Source organism: Lolium rigidum, chromosome 3 (assembly GCF_022539505.1).
Source record: "Lolium rigidum isolate FL_2022 chromosome 3, APGP_CSIRO_Lrig_0.1, whole genome shotgun sequence".
Taxonomy (NCBI): domain Eukaryota; kingdom Viridiplantae; phylum Streptophyta; class Magnoliopsida; order Poales; family Poaceae; genus Lolium; species Lolium rigidum.
In genome coordinates, this window is record NC_061510.1 from 382,640 (window position 1) to 396,754 (window position 14,115).

The 14,115-nt window shown below is 38.2% G+C and overlaps 1 protein-coding gene across 1 annotated transcript; it reads right to left on the reverse strand.

The window, feature by feature from the left end:
• Positions 1 to 694: 694 nt before the first annotated feature.
• On the reverse strand, positions 695 to 8,159 carry LOC124702878 (uncharacterized ATP-dependent helicase YprA-like). Its single transcript, XM_047235053.1, has 23 exons — positions 8,001 to 8,159; positions 7,388 to 7,834; positions 7,142 to 7,210; positions 6,937 to 7,059; positions 6,703 to 6,852; positions 6,493 to 6,624; positions 6,324 to 6,403; positions 5,944 to 6,038; positions 5,656 to 5,723; positions 5,166 to 5,308; positions 4,453 to 4,560; positions 4,263 to 4,338; positions 3,700 to 3,836; positions 3,465 to 3,624; positions 3,184 to 3,363; positions 2,991 to 3,107; positions 2,595 to 2,750; positions 1,943 to 2,113; positions 1,745 to 1,857; positions 1,357 to 1,480; positions 1,158 to 1,253; positions 1,002 to 1,064; positions 695 to 905 (listed from the first exon to the last, which is right to left on the reverse strand). Exons 1-23 carry the CDS (start codon positions 8,157 to 8,159, stop codon positions 846 to 848), a joined length of 3,027 nt encoding a protein of 1,008 aa, XP_047091009.1. The 3' UTR covers positions 695 to 845.
• Between the last annotated feature and the right edge of the window lie 5,956 nt (positions 8,160 to 14,115).

A 14,115-nucleotide genomic window follows, 5' to 3' on the forward strand; every position in this document is an offset into this window, starting at 1 on the left:
TCGGCCTCTGCACCAATTAGGGATGCACACAGCCATAGGCATGAGTACTAAGATTTTTAATCTTCGTGAAAGATTAAAGCATAGTCCTCAAGATAAATCGCACGAGTACCAGGTCTAGCCTGAGCCTCAAGTATAAATAGGAACCTAAACTCGCGTCCGTGAGAATTTGAACAGGTCTGTACATCCACTCCTCCAACCAGTTGAGCTAGGCTCACTTCCTTGGTGAATGGGCAATTCTGTAGGAGGGTTAACTGGGCTTGGTGGGCTGATTGGGCTAGAAGGATAGGAACCGTCTCACCATCTCTTGTTATCGAGTTAGACCCTAGCCGGCACTGTTAGTGGTTTGGCCTACCTACTCAATAACGACGACACCTTGGCGAAAATCACTCCAGAAGTCTCTCAGAATTTATTGGATCTGTTTCACGGTCTCCGAAAACTAGGCATACATGTGATCGCGCTTTGCTTAGTTCAGGCCTCAGATTTCCAGTGGGATTGCTTGGGCTCTAATTGTATTCCTCCAATACATATTATTTGCCAATAAAATAGATGTATCTACAATTAAAATATGTCTAGATATATTTGTATTAGTGTCAAGTAATATGAATCGGAGGGAGTACGTCTATTGTGTAATTAAATGGGCCCCGATTCCTTGGAAAAACGACCAGGGAGCTGGTGTTTCCAAAATTCCATAAAATATCATGTTACACATGTTCAATTTCAATCGTGTGCACATGGAATGAATCAATTGGTAACCACAAGAATGCTTATATGTTTCTAATGGAGAAGGCCTAGAAAGAATGTTTTGTCAATGTGTCACAACTCACAGTTTGTACCTCTTTTATACATCAGCTATGATCAGCAGATTCTTCCACTTCGAGATCCGACCTCTCGTGTTCAATTACTCCCTGCATATGCAGCGAATCTTTCAGGGCAAGAACACTTTTATGTGGTAATAACGTAGCAGGATAAATGGTGATTAGATAAAACACAAATTATTAAACCTTCAGGATCAAAATAGCCGCCTCCTTGTCCAAAACCCCATTATATTCGCTACATGTCAACGACTGAAAAACAATAGCAGAAACTTATCAGATCTAAGACGCTAACATATATGTACTTTATCCTGGCAATGAGTTCGGTATAATATTTGAACTTACTTGGATACAATTTGGACAACCAGCATCACTAATGCAACTGCATGTCGAAACAAGCTCTAAAGCAGCAAGTAGAAGTTCCCCAAAAATTATTTTGACCTTACAAGATTGAACAGACAAACAAATTATGTGGTTTACACCAAGATCATTCACATGCATGGCCTGTATTACATGGCCGAATATTTGCTAGTTTTCCCATTACCTTTGATGCTATGCCGATACCACCAGGATGTTTATCGTATAAAAGGATTCTTTCTGGCATACCACGGGTTTCATGAGGATTTACACATTCTGTTCCTAGGTCAGAAGAAGTACACATCATATGCCTGCGCAAATCAACACACAATCAACCCCAATTAAAAGAGCTAACTACTGAAGTACGCAATAAATTATGACAGAGTTTAACACGACAACAGAGTTAACACTTCACAAACAAGTGGTTGGCAAATTATAACAGGGAATGAAAAATGCGCTACTGTTTTTTATCAATGTGACCATATTCTCAAACAATTGTCCTTCAAAAATTTCTAATGTCCACCACAAACCAATTTTTTTGTATCAATGATTGAGAGAAATAATTAAGAACTTACAAAGGCAATATATTCAACATAGCGTGTGAAGCAGCATGTGAACCACCTCGAAACTCTAGCTTCCTTTCCTCCACAGCAATTTTCGCCGACTGCGGAATCCGTATCCAAACAGCCTGTAATTCCATATACAAACCACAAGTTTAAGAATCATGCAAAATGCATCACAATGTTGCCAAGATTTATAGTTGATCCACACACCTCAGAATTGTAGGAATATGGAGGTAGGCTAAGTTCAACGCTGTCCAATATTTTATTGCCTGATTTACTTATGCGATGAAAGCCAAACCATTTGGTTGTCACCTGGCAATCATTTGCTTGGGCAGTTGTCTTCAAACAGTTAGTTTTGCATGTAACCGTTGGAAGATAAGCCTTCAAGAGAAGAGCCAATTAATCATTGAGAACAAAATGTCAGTGCACTGAAGATTTTTCACTTAGGGAGAAGCTCATGACTTGAAGATCTTAATAAATTTTCCCTTTTTTATATAAAAAAGAAACTGAAAAGACACAAAGGTGGTCAACCATTATAGGAGGAACAATTTGTGCTATTACATCAGGAAAATGTGGGTTTCTTCTAGAGAAAAAAGGAAAAACGAGGAACAAGACGTAGATTGAATGTACTAAGTTGAGTTCAAACAAATCACTTAACAGTAATAGGTGGTATCATTGACATCTAATGGGAAAGGAGATGGTCAATAGTTCTCAGAATTAGCGAATTAACTAAGGTCTAGAAAATCAAGATAGAATAGATATAAACTATATTGCTCAACAATATTGGAGGGGATGCAACTTAATAGCAGAATACTTTCGATAATATATGAGATCAAGTGTTGTAATGCTTCCAAGAACATACGAAATCTCCTCCGATGACATTGATATCAGTGTAGTCTCGTGTTTTTGTGTAATACTTCACATCAGCTTTCCTGCAGAAAGCTGTTCTTGACGACAAATCAAGCTTCTCAACTAAGTAATTAACACCCTGATGCATGTAAATAGCACCCTCATAAACCTGAAATCGAGAAAAAGGCCATTGATATAATAAGCTACTAATGCCAAAATTCAGATTACACAGTCATGTGCTTGTGGCTCAAGAATGGATTACATAGGTAATTTTAAAAAATAAAATAAGATATGGTGCACTGATTGTAAATTCATGAATTTATCTAGTAGCTGTTTTGCCAACAGTGAGGAATATTCAAATAGCTATACAAGTATAAAATATAGTCATGTACCAGTTAGAACATATTACCTGGAAAAATGCCTTACTTTCCTCAATTTCTTCAAGTAATCTGTTATTTAACTTGTCTATCACACTGTACTTGTCATGCTCAATTGCTCGTATGCTCACTGTCTGTGAAGGTCTTTTCTGCAGAATCAAAATACTATTGACACAAAAAGAAAATGAGTTGATTTATACAGTAGAGAATAAAGAATAGACAAACCTCCAGCCCAATATAATTCCACATAGTAGAAGAAAAAGGTCCGGGCGGATTGTTAATCAGATAACCTTTCTCTTTTAGAGTCGTCATTATACTATCCAGACTAGAACCAAAGTGATTCTCATCATATTGCAAGCATAGTGGATGTTCATAAGCAGCACATGCAAGGTGTTGTTCCAAAACCTTTAATAAGTTTCCAAAAAAACCAAAGGAAAAATTAGATACTTAAGTTTTTAAACTTTACCAATATAGTTGGTTCAGTAAGCACAGATCTATGGACCTACCTTTGGGTTATGTGAATCAACTTGGCAGTGCTCAATTGGTCTGCCAAATAGTTTATGTGGGGATTTCATGAAATACTGATCTAAAGGACCCTCAAATGCTACATAAATGGCTAATGATTGTTTTGCTCTCCTTCCAGATCTTCCGGCTTGTTGCCATAAACTACAATTAAAATTCCATATTTTAGCAGGTTCACAGAGAAACATAAACTCTACTGGAAAGATCACTTTCACCTACCTGGCAACACTACCAGGAAATCCAAGATGCAATGTTACATCGATATGTCCAACATCAATTCCCAGCTCAAGAGCATTCGTGGCAGCAACACCACGAAGTTTTCCCTCAAAGAGATCAGCCTCAATTTTTCTTCTGTCCTGCAATAGTTTGTTTTCGACTCCAAATTTAATAAGCAAAACTTTTTTTTTCTCTTTTGTACTTGCTTCTATCAAAATGTAAACATGGGCTTCATTTTCTTACAAAAAAAAAACATATCCACCACAACATCAACCTAAGGTGCATGTGATGCGACGGCTGATAACACCTGTATCATGAGCATTTCTTTTTTGTGCATTAGAGATCAATACATGTTGCAAAGCACTTGTGAGATTTAAGAATGTCAAAATGCCAAATTTCATGCTAAAATCTACTCCCTCCGTCCCTTAATATAAGATGTTATTACATCAAAATATGAGCACATTGGATGTAATAACATCTTATATTATGGGACAGGGGTAGTATAACAGAATGAAAGTCATACAGAACGGCACTATACATTAGAGAAATGCCAAAAAGATAACAACCTCTGCAATGTAGCCAGCACGATATACACAAATAGAATCTACCAGTTCTTTTGCAGTCACCTCGAGAATTTCGTGCCTACAATAACAGATGGATCATCTAAAGAACATAGAAAATAAACCCAGATAAAAGTTCAAAGAAGAACAGAGAAAATGAGAAGTAAAAAAGAAAGAGGTGAAAATGTGTTCTTACGTGTAAGATAGAACAAGCTCACAGAGCTTCCTTGTTTTACAGAATGCAATGCAGCGGAGCCCATGCTGAACCATCTCCGAGAACAGATACGAAACCTCTACTATTGGGCTAACAAATAAAATATGATATATTAGTGTTTTTTCAAAAATAGAAGTTATCTGACAAAAAACTGCAGAGTATATGAATAAACAGCTAATAACTGGCATGCAGTAGGAAACTGAATATGTGCGAGGTCTGGTGACTCATGGTTTACCACTTTTTGGCGGAGAGAAAGTAAAGAATTTATTTTTGCATTAGAAGTTTAGAACTTACACATCACATATTTTGATGTAAAGCAACTACAATACCTTACTAAAGGCAAGCATGCCTTACTTTTAGGCGTATGTACTTTTGAATAATGATGTCACAATAAGGTAGTATAGAGTTTAACAGAAGGTTTCAATCTCAAGTAATATGGTGTGTTAATGTTAAACTACATTTAAACTTTTGAGCCATCCTGTTAAGAGTCTAGCTGGCAATACAGCTGCTATTAGCAATAATTCTTTGAACCAGATGAAAATGAAATGGGGGAAATTTTCAATGTCATGCCAGCCACCAAAGAACAATCAAACATGTTATGTACAGAGAGGTGATTATAGCTGAAATTTGAATTATAGACTTGCAATGAACAAAAAGTAACAGGAACCCTAATTAGAAAAAGGGTGTGCAAATACCTTGAGCGCCTAGTTACTGAACTACCTTTTGAACCTCCCTCTTTTGTCCTATGTAGTGGGGGATTCCACAAGAGAAAATATTTTGAACCACACGGGCTTCCATCTTTCTGAATCAACTCAACATTATCCAATTTGGCCAGCTCCTGAGATAAAACAAAATGCCCGAAGAAAAATGCATGTGATTCCCAGAGTGTATATAAGTTAAGTCTGCAAAAAAAAATTAAGATGGCAACTCAAAATAATATTATCTACTATAGTAAGATCTTGGTCAAGTAATTAATATGTGTTTTAGGTAATAATGTTTATCTTAGAAAGAACAAGGGGACATTATGGGGAGAAAAGGTTGCGTTTGGACAAAAATGACCAGAGTCTGATACATTAGAATGAGCACAAGCGAATGTTATACAGACAGTAAAATTATTAAAGAGAGCTGGTTTATCTTCTTTTTCTTGGTACAACCATATATTTTCAAAACTATAGTATGACCTACCATAACATGCTCACGTGGGTTTGCTGAGGTAGCTGTACAAAACATGAATGTAGGATGACTGCCGTAAACTGCAAATACAGAAGACCAGAGTGTTAGGAATTATATTTGTAACTGCATGAGTAGCCCAAACTGAAGTATATATCTGCTAACTTGTATCACACAAATCAATAAAATGAAGGATTAACATTGCAATTTATGGAGAGCTAATCGGCAGTCCAGAGTTTTGGTAGAAACATAAATGAAGCCTCGAGTCAACAACTAAAATATGGTTCAACAAAGTATCCATACTATTTGAACAAATGCGCCTCAATCTTCTAAGTATAAGTGCAGTATGGCAGCCAAATGCTCCTTGATATGAATGTGCTTCATCAATGACAATATACCTGAGTACATTCAGCAAAAGCACGTTATGGAATGCACAAGAAATGAGATATTTAACAGCATAAAGAAAAACATGAATTACACTAGGTGATGAAACTAAATCGTGAAAGAAACAAAAAAAAGGAAATTCAATCACTTCCACCTGAGATTTCATATTAGGAATTTACCATTTTCCATACGCCTTTCTTTATATTGAAACCGCAGAAATGGTACCATACTTCATTCAGGAATTTATAATTGACAACTAAATAAAACTATAGGAAAGACTAAGGAAATCATTTGTCTACCTCAGATTTGACAAAATCCTTTGAAATTGACCATGACACGGCAAGACTGACACATGCAGCATATCTGGGTTGGTAATTAACTGAGAATGAAGAGAGTAAGTGATCCGATGTGCTGAAATAAATAAATTAAATTAAGCACAACTCTACAGCCTCAGGACCACCTATTTACCAGCCGGGCATTATCCCTGATCCACAGACGATCTTCTCTAGGAGTATCTCCATCATAGATGTTAACATTAATATCAGCGTGAAATGCTTTTTTCATCTCCAGTAAAGTCCTCAACTGATCTTGAGCTAAAGCCTGCAATACAACAGCCAAGTGGGTTTCTGCAAAAAATTCACATAACCGTGCTTACAACATAGTGGGTTCTGCCTGTACCTTTGTCGGAAATATATAAAGAGCACACGCCGTCGAATCTTGAGAGAGAGATTCCAGGACAGGAATATTGTAACACAAAGACTTGCCACTCGATGTTGAGGTTGCAACCGCAACATGCTTCCCAGAAATGGAAGATTGTATAGCTTCAGACTGTACTGAGTTCAAGGCAACAGAAGAAATTAGCCCCAGCAACAAAATATAAGCAAATACAGTAGAAGGCATACTCCATAATACCTGATGGCTGTACAATCTAGATATGCCAATACTTTTTAATGCTTCCTTCATAGCTTCTGACAGATGACAAGGAAGTTCTGCATATGATGCCCCTCTGCATGGTATCTCCTCAATGTGTACAAGCTGACACACATAAATCACAACAGCATAAGGATTATGATTTTATTGGCATTGTTAGTGTAAGAAGATCAAATAGGGTGGAAACCTGTCCCTCCCTTCCAAGGCCTTTTTTCAGATGTTCAACCATTTCAGCAGGTCCTAACGGGTGTTTATCCTGCAATACAAAATGCATTTTCAAAATACTGTCCTACTAACCCGATGTATAGAATATGTGTAATGCTCCTTTTTGGAGAAACAACACTCAGGCTGCAGTTTGGATTTATTCTATCTAGGGTGAAAAATAAGGTAAAATTGACAAGGCAAAACAAAAATGGAGTCATTGGAAACCTACATGGCATGATGATGCAGCAGATTTGACAAAACCATTCTTCTTATTCATGCTAGGCTGTTCCGACGCGCTGTCCACTCCAGATGTATCCCTGGAACTACTTCCATTTTCCGTAAATATTTTTCTCTTTTTCACTGAACGTCCAGTGGACGGACTTTTACCAGTTGACACATCCTCCGCATAGCTCCCAGAACACAAATCTTTCGATGCAGCATCAGCAGCATGTGGGCTACTCGGTATTGATGAGAGGTCATCCATAATGTCTTGCCAGGCCGAATTAGCCTCAGCCGCAACTTCCGGTGAAATTGGTGGATTTGCACTCTGCTCTTCGCCTGGCGTGGCTGCTGGAGAAGACTGCGCTGACTTCCGTGTAAAGGGGACGAGGACAATGAATTCACCATGCCTGACAACAAGGCTGTCAATCTCGGCGTCTAACCGCAGCTTAGCACCCTTCACCACGAGAAAAAAAAATGCTACCATCAGAAAACAAAGATGCAGGTATTTGTAGCAGTTTCGAGCGCAGAGATGGATGTGCAGCGATGCCGGGCGCGAAGCGTGACAAACTAATTTGGCAACGGCATCCACCAAAACGGTCAGAGAGGCGGGGGAGGTGCACCTTGAGGAAGAGATGGAAGTTGTTGGAGATCTGCGCGGGAGGGAAGGAGCTCCGGAGCGCGGCCTTGAGGTCCCGGACGGACGCGGCGGCGGCGAGCGTAACGACGGTGGACCGCCCGTCGAGGGCTCTGACCTGGAGCTCCCTCTCCTCCTGAGCCATTGGGGCGCTACGGGATTCGCCAGCCCGCCGCGGCTCGTGCGGGAGCGGGGGGTTCCCGGCCGGCGGGATTTGGCGCGCGACGCGAGGACGGCGATGGCGGCGGTTTGCCGTTTGTGTGTTGTTCGTCAGTGTCTCTCTCTGGCAGAGAACTCCCACGCCCACGGATATCGGGCCACGCTATGGGCTTCAGAAGGCTTGTCTACGGCAACGCGCGCCAAGGAGGCCCTGCAGAGAAAACGGCAAGGCCTGTTATTGTCTGTGGAGAGAGGTGTATTTACCGCCTTTGTCGGGCCACGTGATTTTTTCAAATAATACATGAATATTTATAAAAAAAGATACATTTTTTCAAAATTTGAATACTAAAAAATAATAAAAACATAAAAACGAAAAAAACATAAAAGAATATAAAAACAAGAAAGTAAAGGAGATAAAACAGAAAATAGAAAAAGAACCAGCCCATTAGATCAAACCTTTAAATGGCGCAAGCCGTCCATGGCGCACAAAGTGGCAAATAGGATTTGCGGCAGATTAGGAGGCTGTTATCATGTTTTATGCAAACCAGGAAAAGCTGGTGGGCTGCTACATTGGCACGGTATTTGGCCTATCAGCATTGCCATATATTGTCCACTTGTTTAGCGAGCAATCTCCTCTGTTCTAAAGTTATTTATGTTCAAATTTCCATTCTCCAAAAAAGGTAGACACCCTAATCATCTGAGGCTTTGTGTCAATGCAGACACAATGCCAGAAATTTCAGCAAGAGTTTACGCTTTTTCCTATACGAGGTGAACGCGGAGGGAAGCGGTGGTGGTTTTGTGCTCTTAATTAGTGTCTATTTTTTAAGTTCATAATGTTTTTTTTTCTCAGTAAGCCTATGTTTAAGAGCCCTACACTAGACATGTCCTTAGAGCTCTTTTGTTGGAGTTCAATGTAGTTATAATCTATCTTACTGAAACGTCTCTGTTCTGGTCTAGACTCTATAAATAAAAGTAGTTGACAAATTGATTATGTTAATGATGAACAAAAGAGAAAAAAGGAAAGAAATGAAAAGAAAAAATGAACGTAAATTGAGAGATTAAGCAACCAGTCTAGAGAAGTTGAACCAAAAGCGAATTTCCTGTAAAATGGTGAAGGGACAGATCACTTTGGAAAAAAAAACTTTCCACGAGCAAAAGCAAGCGGTTCTCCTTAAAAAATTACCCATTACCTTCCTTGCAAATATTCCAGGAGGTGCATAATGTTATTTCCATGAAACAAAGTGCCATTGCACCGGGACATGGTGTTTTGGCTCATAGGTCTAGATGCACCTATTATATAAAATGTATTTTAAATATATTTTAAAATGTTTAGTAATTTCGAAATAAAATCATGAGTGTGCATCCTCACATTCTATGTTAGCTCACAAATGTTTGGCAGGAAAAAAATATTTTGTGTGCACTATGTGAAAAAGACAAAAAAAATGTCTCATTAAAAGCTATTTTGGAGCCCTGGAATTTTTTTTTACACTGGCCACAAAAAATATTATTTTTCCGTCAAACTTCGTGTGCAAACATAGAATGTCTGGGTGTACACCCTGATATTTTTTTCAGAATTTTTAGACATTTTAAAATATGATTTTGAATAGTGGGTGCATCTACACCTATGAGTCAAAGTTGATTTCCCCCATTGCACCTGTACTCTATCTTCTCTACTCTACTAATCTATGTCCTTGATTTTCTAATTTTCATGTCATATTTGATGTGCACCATCCAAAGGCAACTTGTGAAATTTCAAAAATCTAGAAGGAATTCACGCACTACATGAAATCAGGGGTCTGCCGTGCCCAAAGCACATGGCAAAAGGCACTATGCTCACGGCAAAATCGGGGTTTCCTGTAGTGACGATACGTGGCACCTCAATCTTTCTAGTGCCCTAAGTTTCAAAATTCATACGATAAGAAAATCCCTTAAGGTTGCATGAAGGTTATCTAAACAAGGGTGTCACTAGAGATCGGCACCCGGTGCTTTGTTGTAGGCTTGAAAGCAATCTGTCCAGATCTGGGCAGAGAATTTCTACAAGGCCTGTGCGTGGGAATGACTAACATAATACTAGATTTTTATGTGCGCCTTGGCGCACGATCCCGTAAAATTCTTGTATAAGTGAAAAAGTAATAATAATTTTCTCAGGTCTTACAAAACATATGAAAAATTTCAAACGGAGTAACAACATTTTTTATACAACCTGGAAAAAAGGAGAAAATAGCAATTAACATTCATTTATTGTATTCATTCTCATCTCTATTTGCTTCCCCAAGGAGGCACCTATATGTTTAAATAAACCTAAACCACTAACCGTGAACGTTACAAAGAAGACCACTCCAAAATACAATATATTTAGTAATTGTTCAGGAGAACGAAGACATGTTTGACGGCAAAAAAAGCTTCTCTCGCATGAACCCATCTTTCATAATTTCTAAAATGCTATATTAAGCATATCAACGTAAATCAGTGATTAGTCAGCGAGTAGATGAGCACCAGAGTTTTCTCACAACCCTTTTTGCGTCAAGCTTGCAGTAGCTATAATCTTGGAGTATTTATAATCATTACGTTTATCCTATTTGCGTCCACCAAACTGTCCATAGGACTTCTACACACTGAAAGACTCCCATAAGCATGATAAGGACGGTGAATTGACGCGCAGAACATGATGATGGCCAATATTTTGCCTCAGCCACGTGAGTCATGTACTTGTGGTTGGGCTTCAGCATCGCCTGAAGCATGCAAATTGTTAGAACCCCAACAACCTACATGATACGACAGTGAATCATACGAGATGGCAAGCACATACATGAGAATGAAAATTCAATGTTGAAAGAGCAGTCTACAACAGCCCAAAAGCAGAGAGATTCTCCAACTATGAAACTACAGAGAATATATGAAGCAGGAGGTAAAATTATATAATCCAAGAAATTTGCATATTTATGATGACTCGTTATAGCAATTATATGACCCTATAAATTAAATATGAGGTTCTCGCTTTGCATGCTGAAACCATATGTGTGCACTACCTTTAGATACACACATATTTTAGACGATGGCAGCGACAGGGATTCTACAGTTTCCCACGCCAAGCCGATAGGCATGTACACACTTTAAATAGTCCGTTGTTAAATGCAGAGTAGAGCTCCAATCTGATGCGAGGATAAAGTGGTTGACTGAGCATGTATACAACCCTAGCGGTGTATATTTTTTCAGATAAACAATCATGCGAATTCAGAGCAGTGGCATCTCTGCGTTTAAGTAAATGACAACATAACCGAGAAATTCAGTACAACAAAACTATCCATTTATGCAAATTGAAAATTCTTAAGCTTCAAAGTGCAGGTTAAGAAGATGCATTCACGGCGTATCTCGGAAGCTACTTAGAAAACCATCACATATAGTGGACATGATGAACCAAAAAATGTATACACCGAATCCACTGTAAGCTCTTATCCATCATTCTCACCCACAACATAAATCTAACAAAGCCAATAACTTAGAATAGAAATACATTATGCACAAAACTTTTTAAGGTTATATACATATCCTTCTGTCAGTATTGTCAGATTGTAGAGAACAAAGTAATACAGAAAACAGAAGATGGGTATGTTGTACTATACATTGAAAGAAAGAAAATTAAAATTTTACCATGTAGATACAAAATGGATTATTTAAACGGGGCAACATATATTTCTTATGAGAAAAAGGAAACAAACAATATTGCACGCAAAGTAATGCAGACACCAAAATCATATATCTTGCCACTAAAGGAAAATAGTTTAAGAGGGTTTTACCTTAAAACTGTATGCAACAAATCTTTAATATATGTGCCAAGAGTCGCTCAAGTTCCTCTCCCCACCTTTTATCAACAAATAAGCAAGCAATTACTCTTTAAAGAACTGAAAATACAAGGCTTGCTTGAGAAATCGTTTATTAATGAAGTGAAACAAAAAAATCTAGAAAAAAGAGGACACTAATTATTTAGCAAATAAATGCAATACATACAAGCAGCGAAAATAGGAAATATATTTAAAGATGTACTTATAGATGATTCCGAGATAACAACAACTAAATACATTGAGGTCTCATTCAGGTTCACAGTAGGCAACTACTGGAACAGATCTCTCTGCAAGATGAATCCCTAATATTTTTGGCATCTTGTACAAAACGACAGAGAACTTCTTTATGAAATCACAAGAATTCCCAGTCTATAAAAAACGCATGGGAGCCTTGGATCTGTGTGCATTTACCTAGGTCCATGCTTTTTTTTACAACCAATGACATCGTCTGTCGAATAGTCCTCTCAGCATAGACCTATATGTAAGACAATGAACTAATTCTAACAAATACATTGGCATAACTATCATCATAAGATCAAGCATATCAAAGTCCAGCAGTCAACAACATTATCATTTTCAGACTACTACTATTTCCTCTTTGGAAGTATATATTATTTAATTTCGTTTGTGAATGCTTACTGATCTGATCCATGGCGTTTCTCTGAAGCAAGAAAACATAGCATCATGGTCGCAGCTATTTCATACTCCTTCAAAAGTACATAGCACGTGCAAAATGTAAAAGCATAGGTCATAACCACGCGAGCTACAAACCTGCGTAAAACATGCGAACTGTGAGCACCATGTACATACATAATTGTACTAACCAGAGATAAATATTGGTGGAAGATTATGTTGCAACGCTGATATGTAACATGATTTTCAGCGGAACTACAACTGCTTATAAACAGCTCTCATAATGGATACATATGCCCGTGCCACTACTTAAAATCTACACCTAGGATATTGCAAAGTCAGCAAGGTCGCAGTCATCGATGGTTTGTCCCTTGGTGCTGCCAGGACATGGCTGACCACACAGGAAAATACACGATTACAGTTTCAGCAAGTTGGTAAAAGTAAATAAGATCTTGGAATAGGCTGAATGAGGTAGTTTGAGGCCAACCTAGGGCAGAGCAGATTTTAAGAAATGGAACAACTCAAGAGAAGTTGTTCAAGGCCTAGAATGGGTGTTTGCATCACAAACTGGTTACTTTTTCATAGATACCTTTTGTAAGATCAGCAAAAATTATGTGGCGTGTCCTTGCTGCACACCTCCAATAGATCTTCATGTATGGATTGCAATAGCAATATGCTATTTCAGTGGGTGGCTGCATATATGCGAAATGGATTGATATACCAGAAAAGAAGGGAAGAGGCAATGTGGCGTACATACTGGAATTGATTAGCATCATGAACTCCCCAGTTCAAGGCATGCTATCAACTAATTTACCTTTTCTTCTTTTTGCAGCATGGACAAAAACTTATCGCTCATCACTCAGAAGTAATTCAGGTATCCAAAAAGACCATCAACAAAGCTCCATCAAGGCCATTGCTAAACTGAGCCAGACTAAAACTTTAGTATACCTACATGTGGATAGTAAGAAAGCACATTATTAAGGCCTTTATTCTGATCTCCTCAACCTGTTGGAATACAAGTGATTGAGATGAGATAACATTATACCCAAGAAATGGCTGACTGGCCATAGTTTAATGATATATTAATGCACCATTAGTTTCAGTCACAAAAAAATCCCACATGATGATGGGCTTTGCCTTTAGATGATATATCCCTATTAGATTTGAGGTTTATACTCTTAAGATAACCGAACATGAGGCTCATGTCCAGAGCTGCGAGAAGACCAACCATAAGCCCCCATTGAACCTGCACTTCCATCATTATGCTAATTGAATCAGATGCAAAATATGCAGTGCAACAAAGAATTTGTACTACCTGGGTAATATAATGCGTAAAAACAACGGAACACGTGAGGTTAAAGCTGCCAAGTAAATATATATATCTTGTGAACCGAGATTCATTTGTCATAAATACATGTACCAAATTTAGAAACAATACAAGTTTGAAGAAGCACAAACCTCCAAGAA

Bases quoted from the DNA above. Each gene is read 5' to 3' on its own strand.
- LOC124702878 (XM_047235053.1), bottom strand. From the start codon at position 8,159: ATGGCTCAGGAGGAGAGGGAGCTCCAGGTCAGAGCCCTCGACGGGCGG. The intron at 6,853-6,936 runs GTATTATGGAGT...AACTCAGTACAG, and splicing joins CTAGATTGTACAGCCATCAG to TCTGAAGCTATACAATCTTC. The intron at 2,114-2,594 runs GTATGTTCTTGG...CTTCTCTTGAAG, and splicing joins ATGTCATCGGAGGAGATTTC to GCTTATCTTCCAACGGTTAC.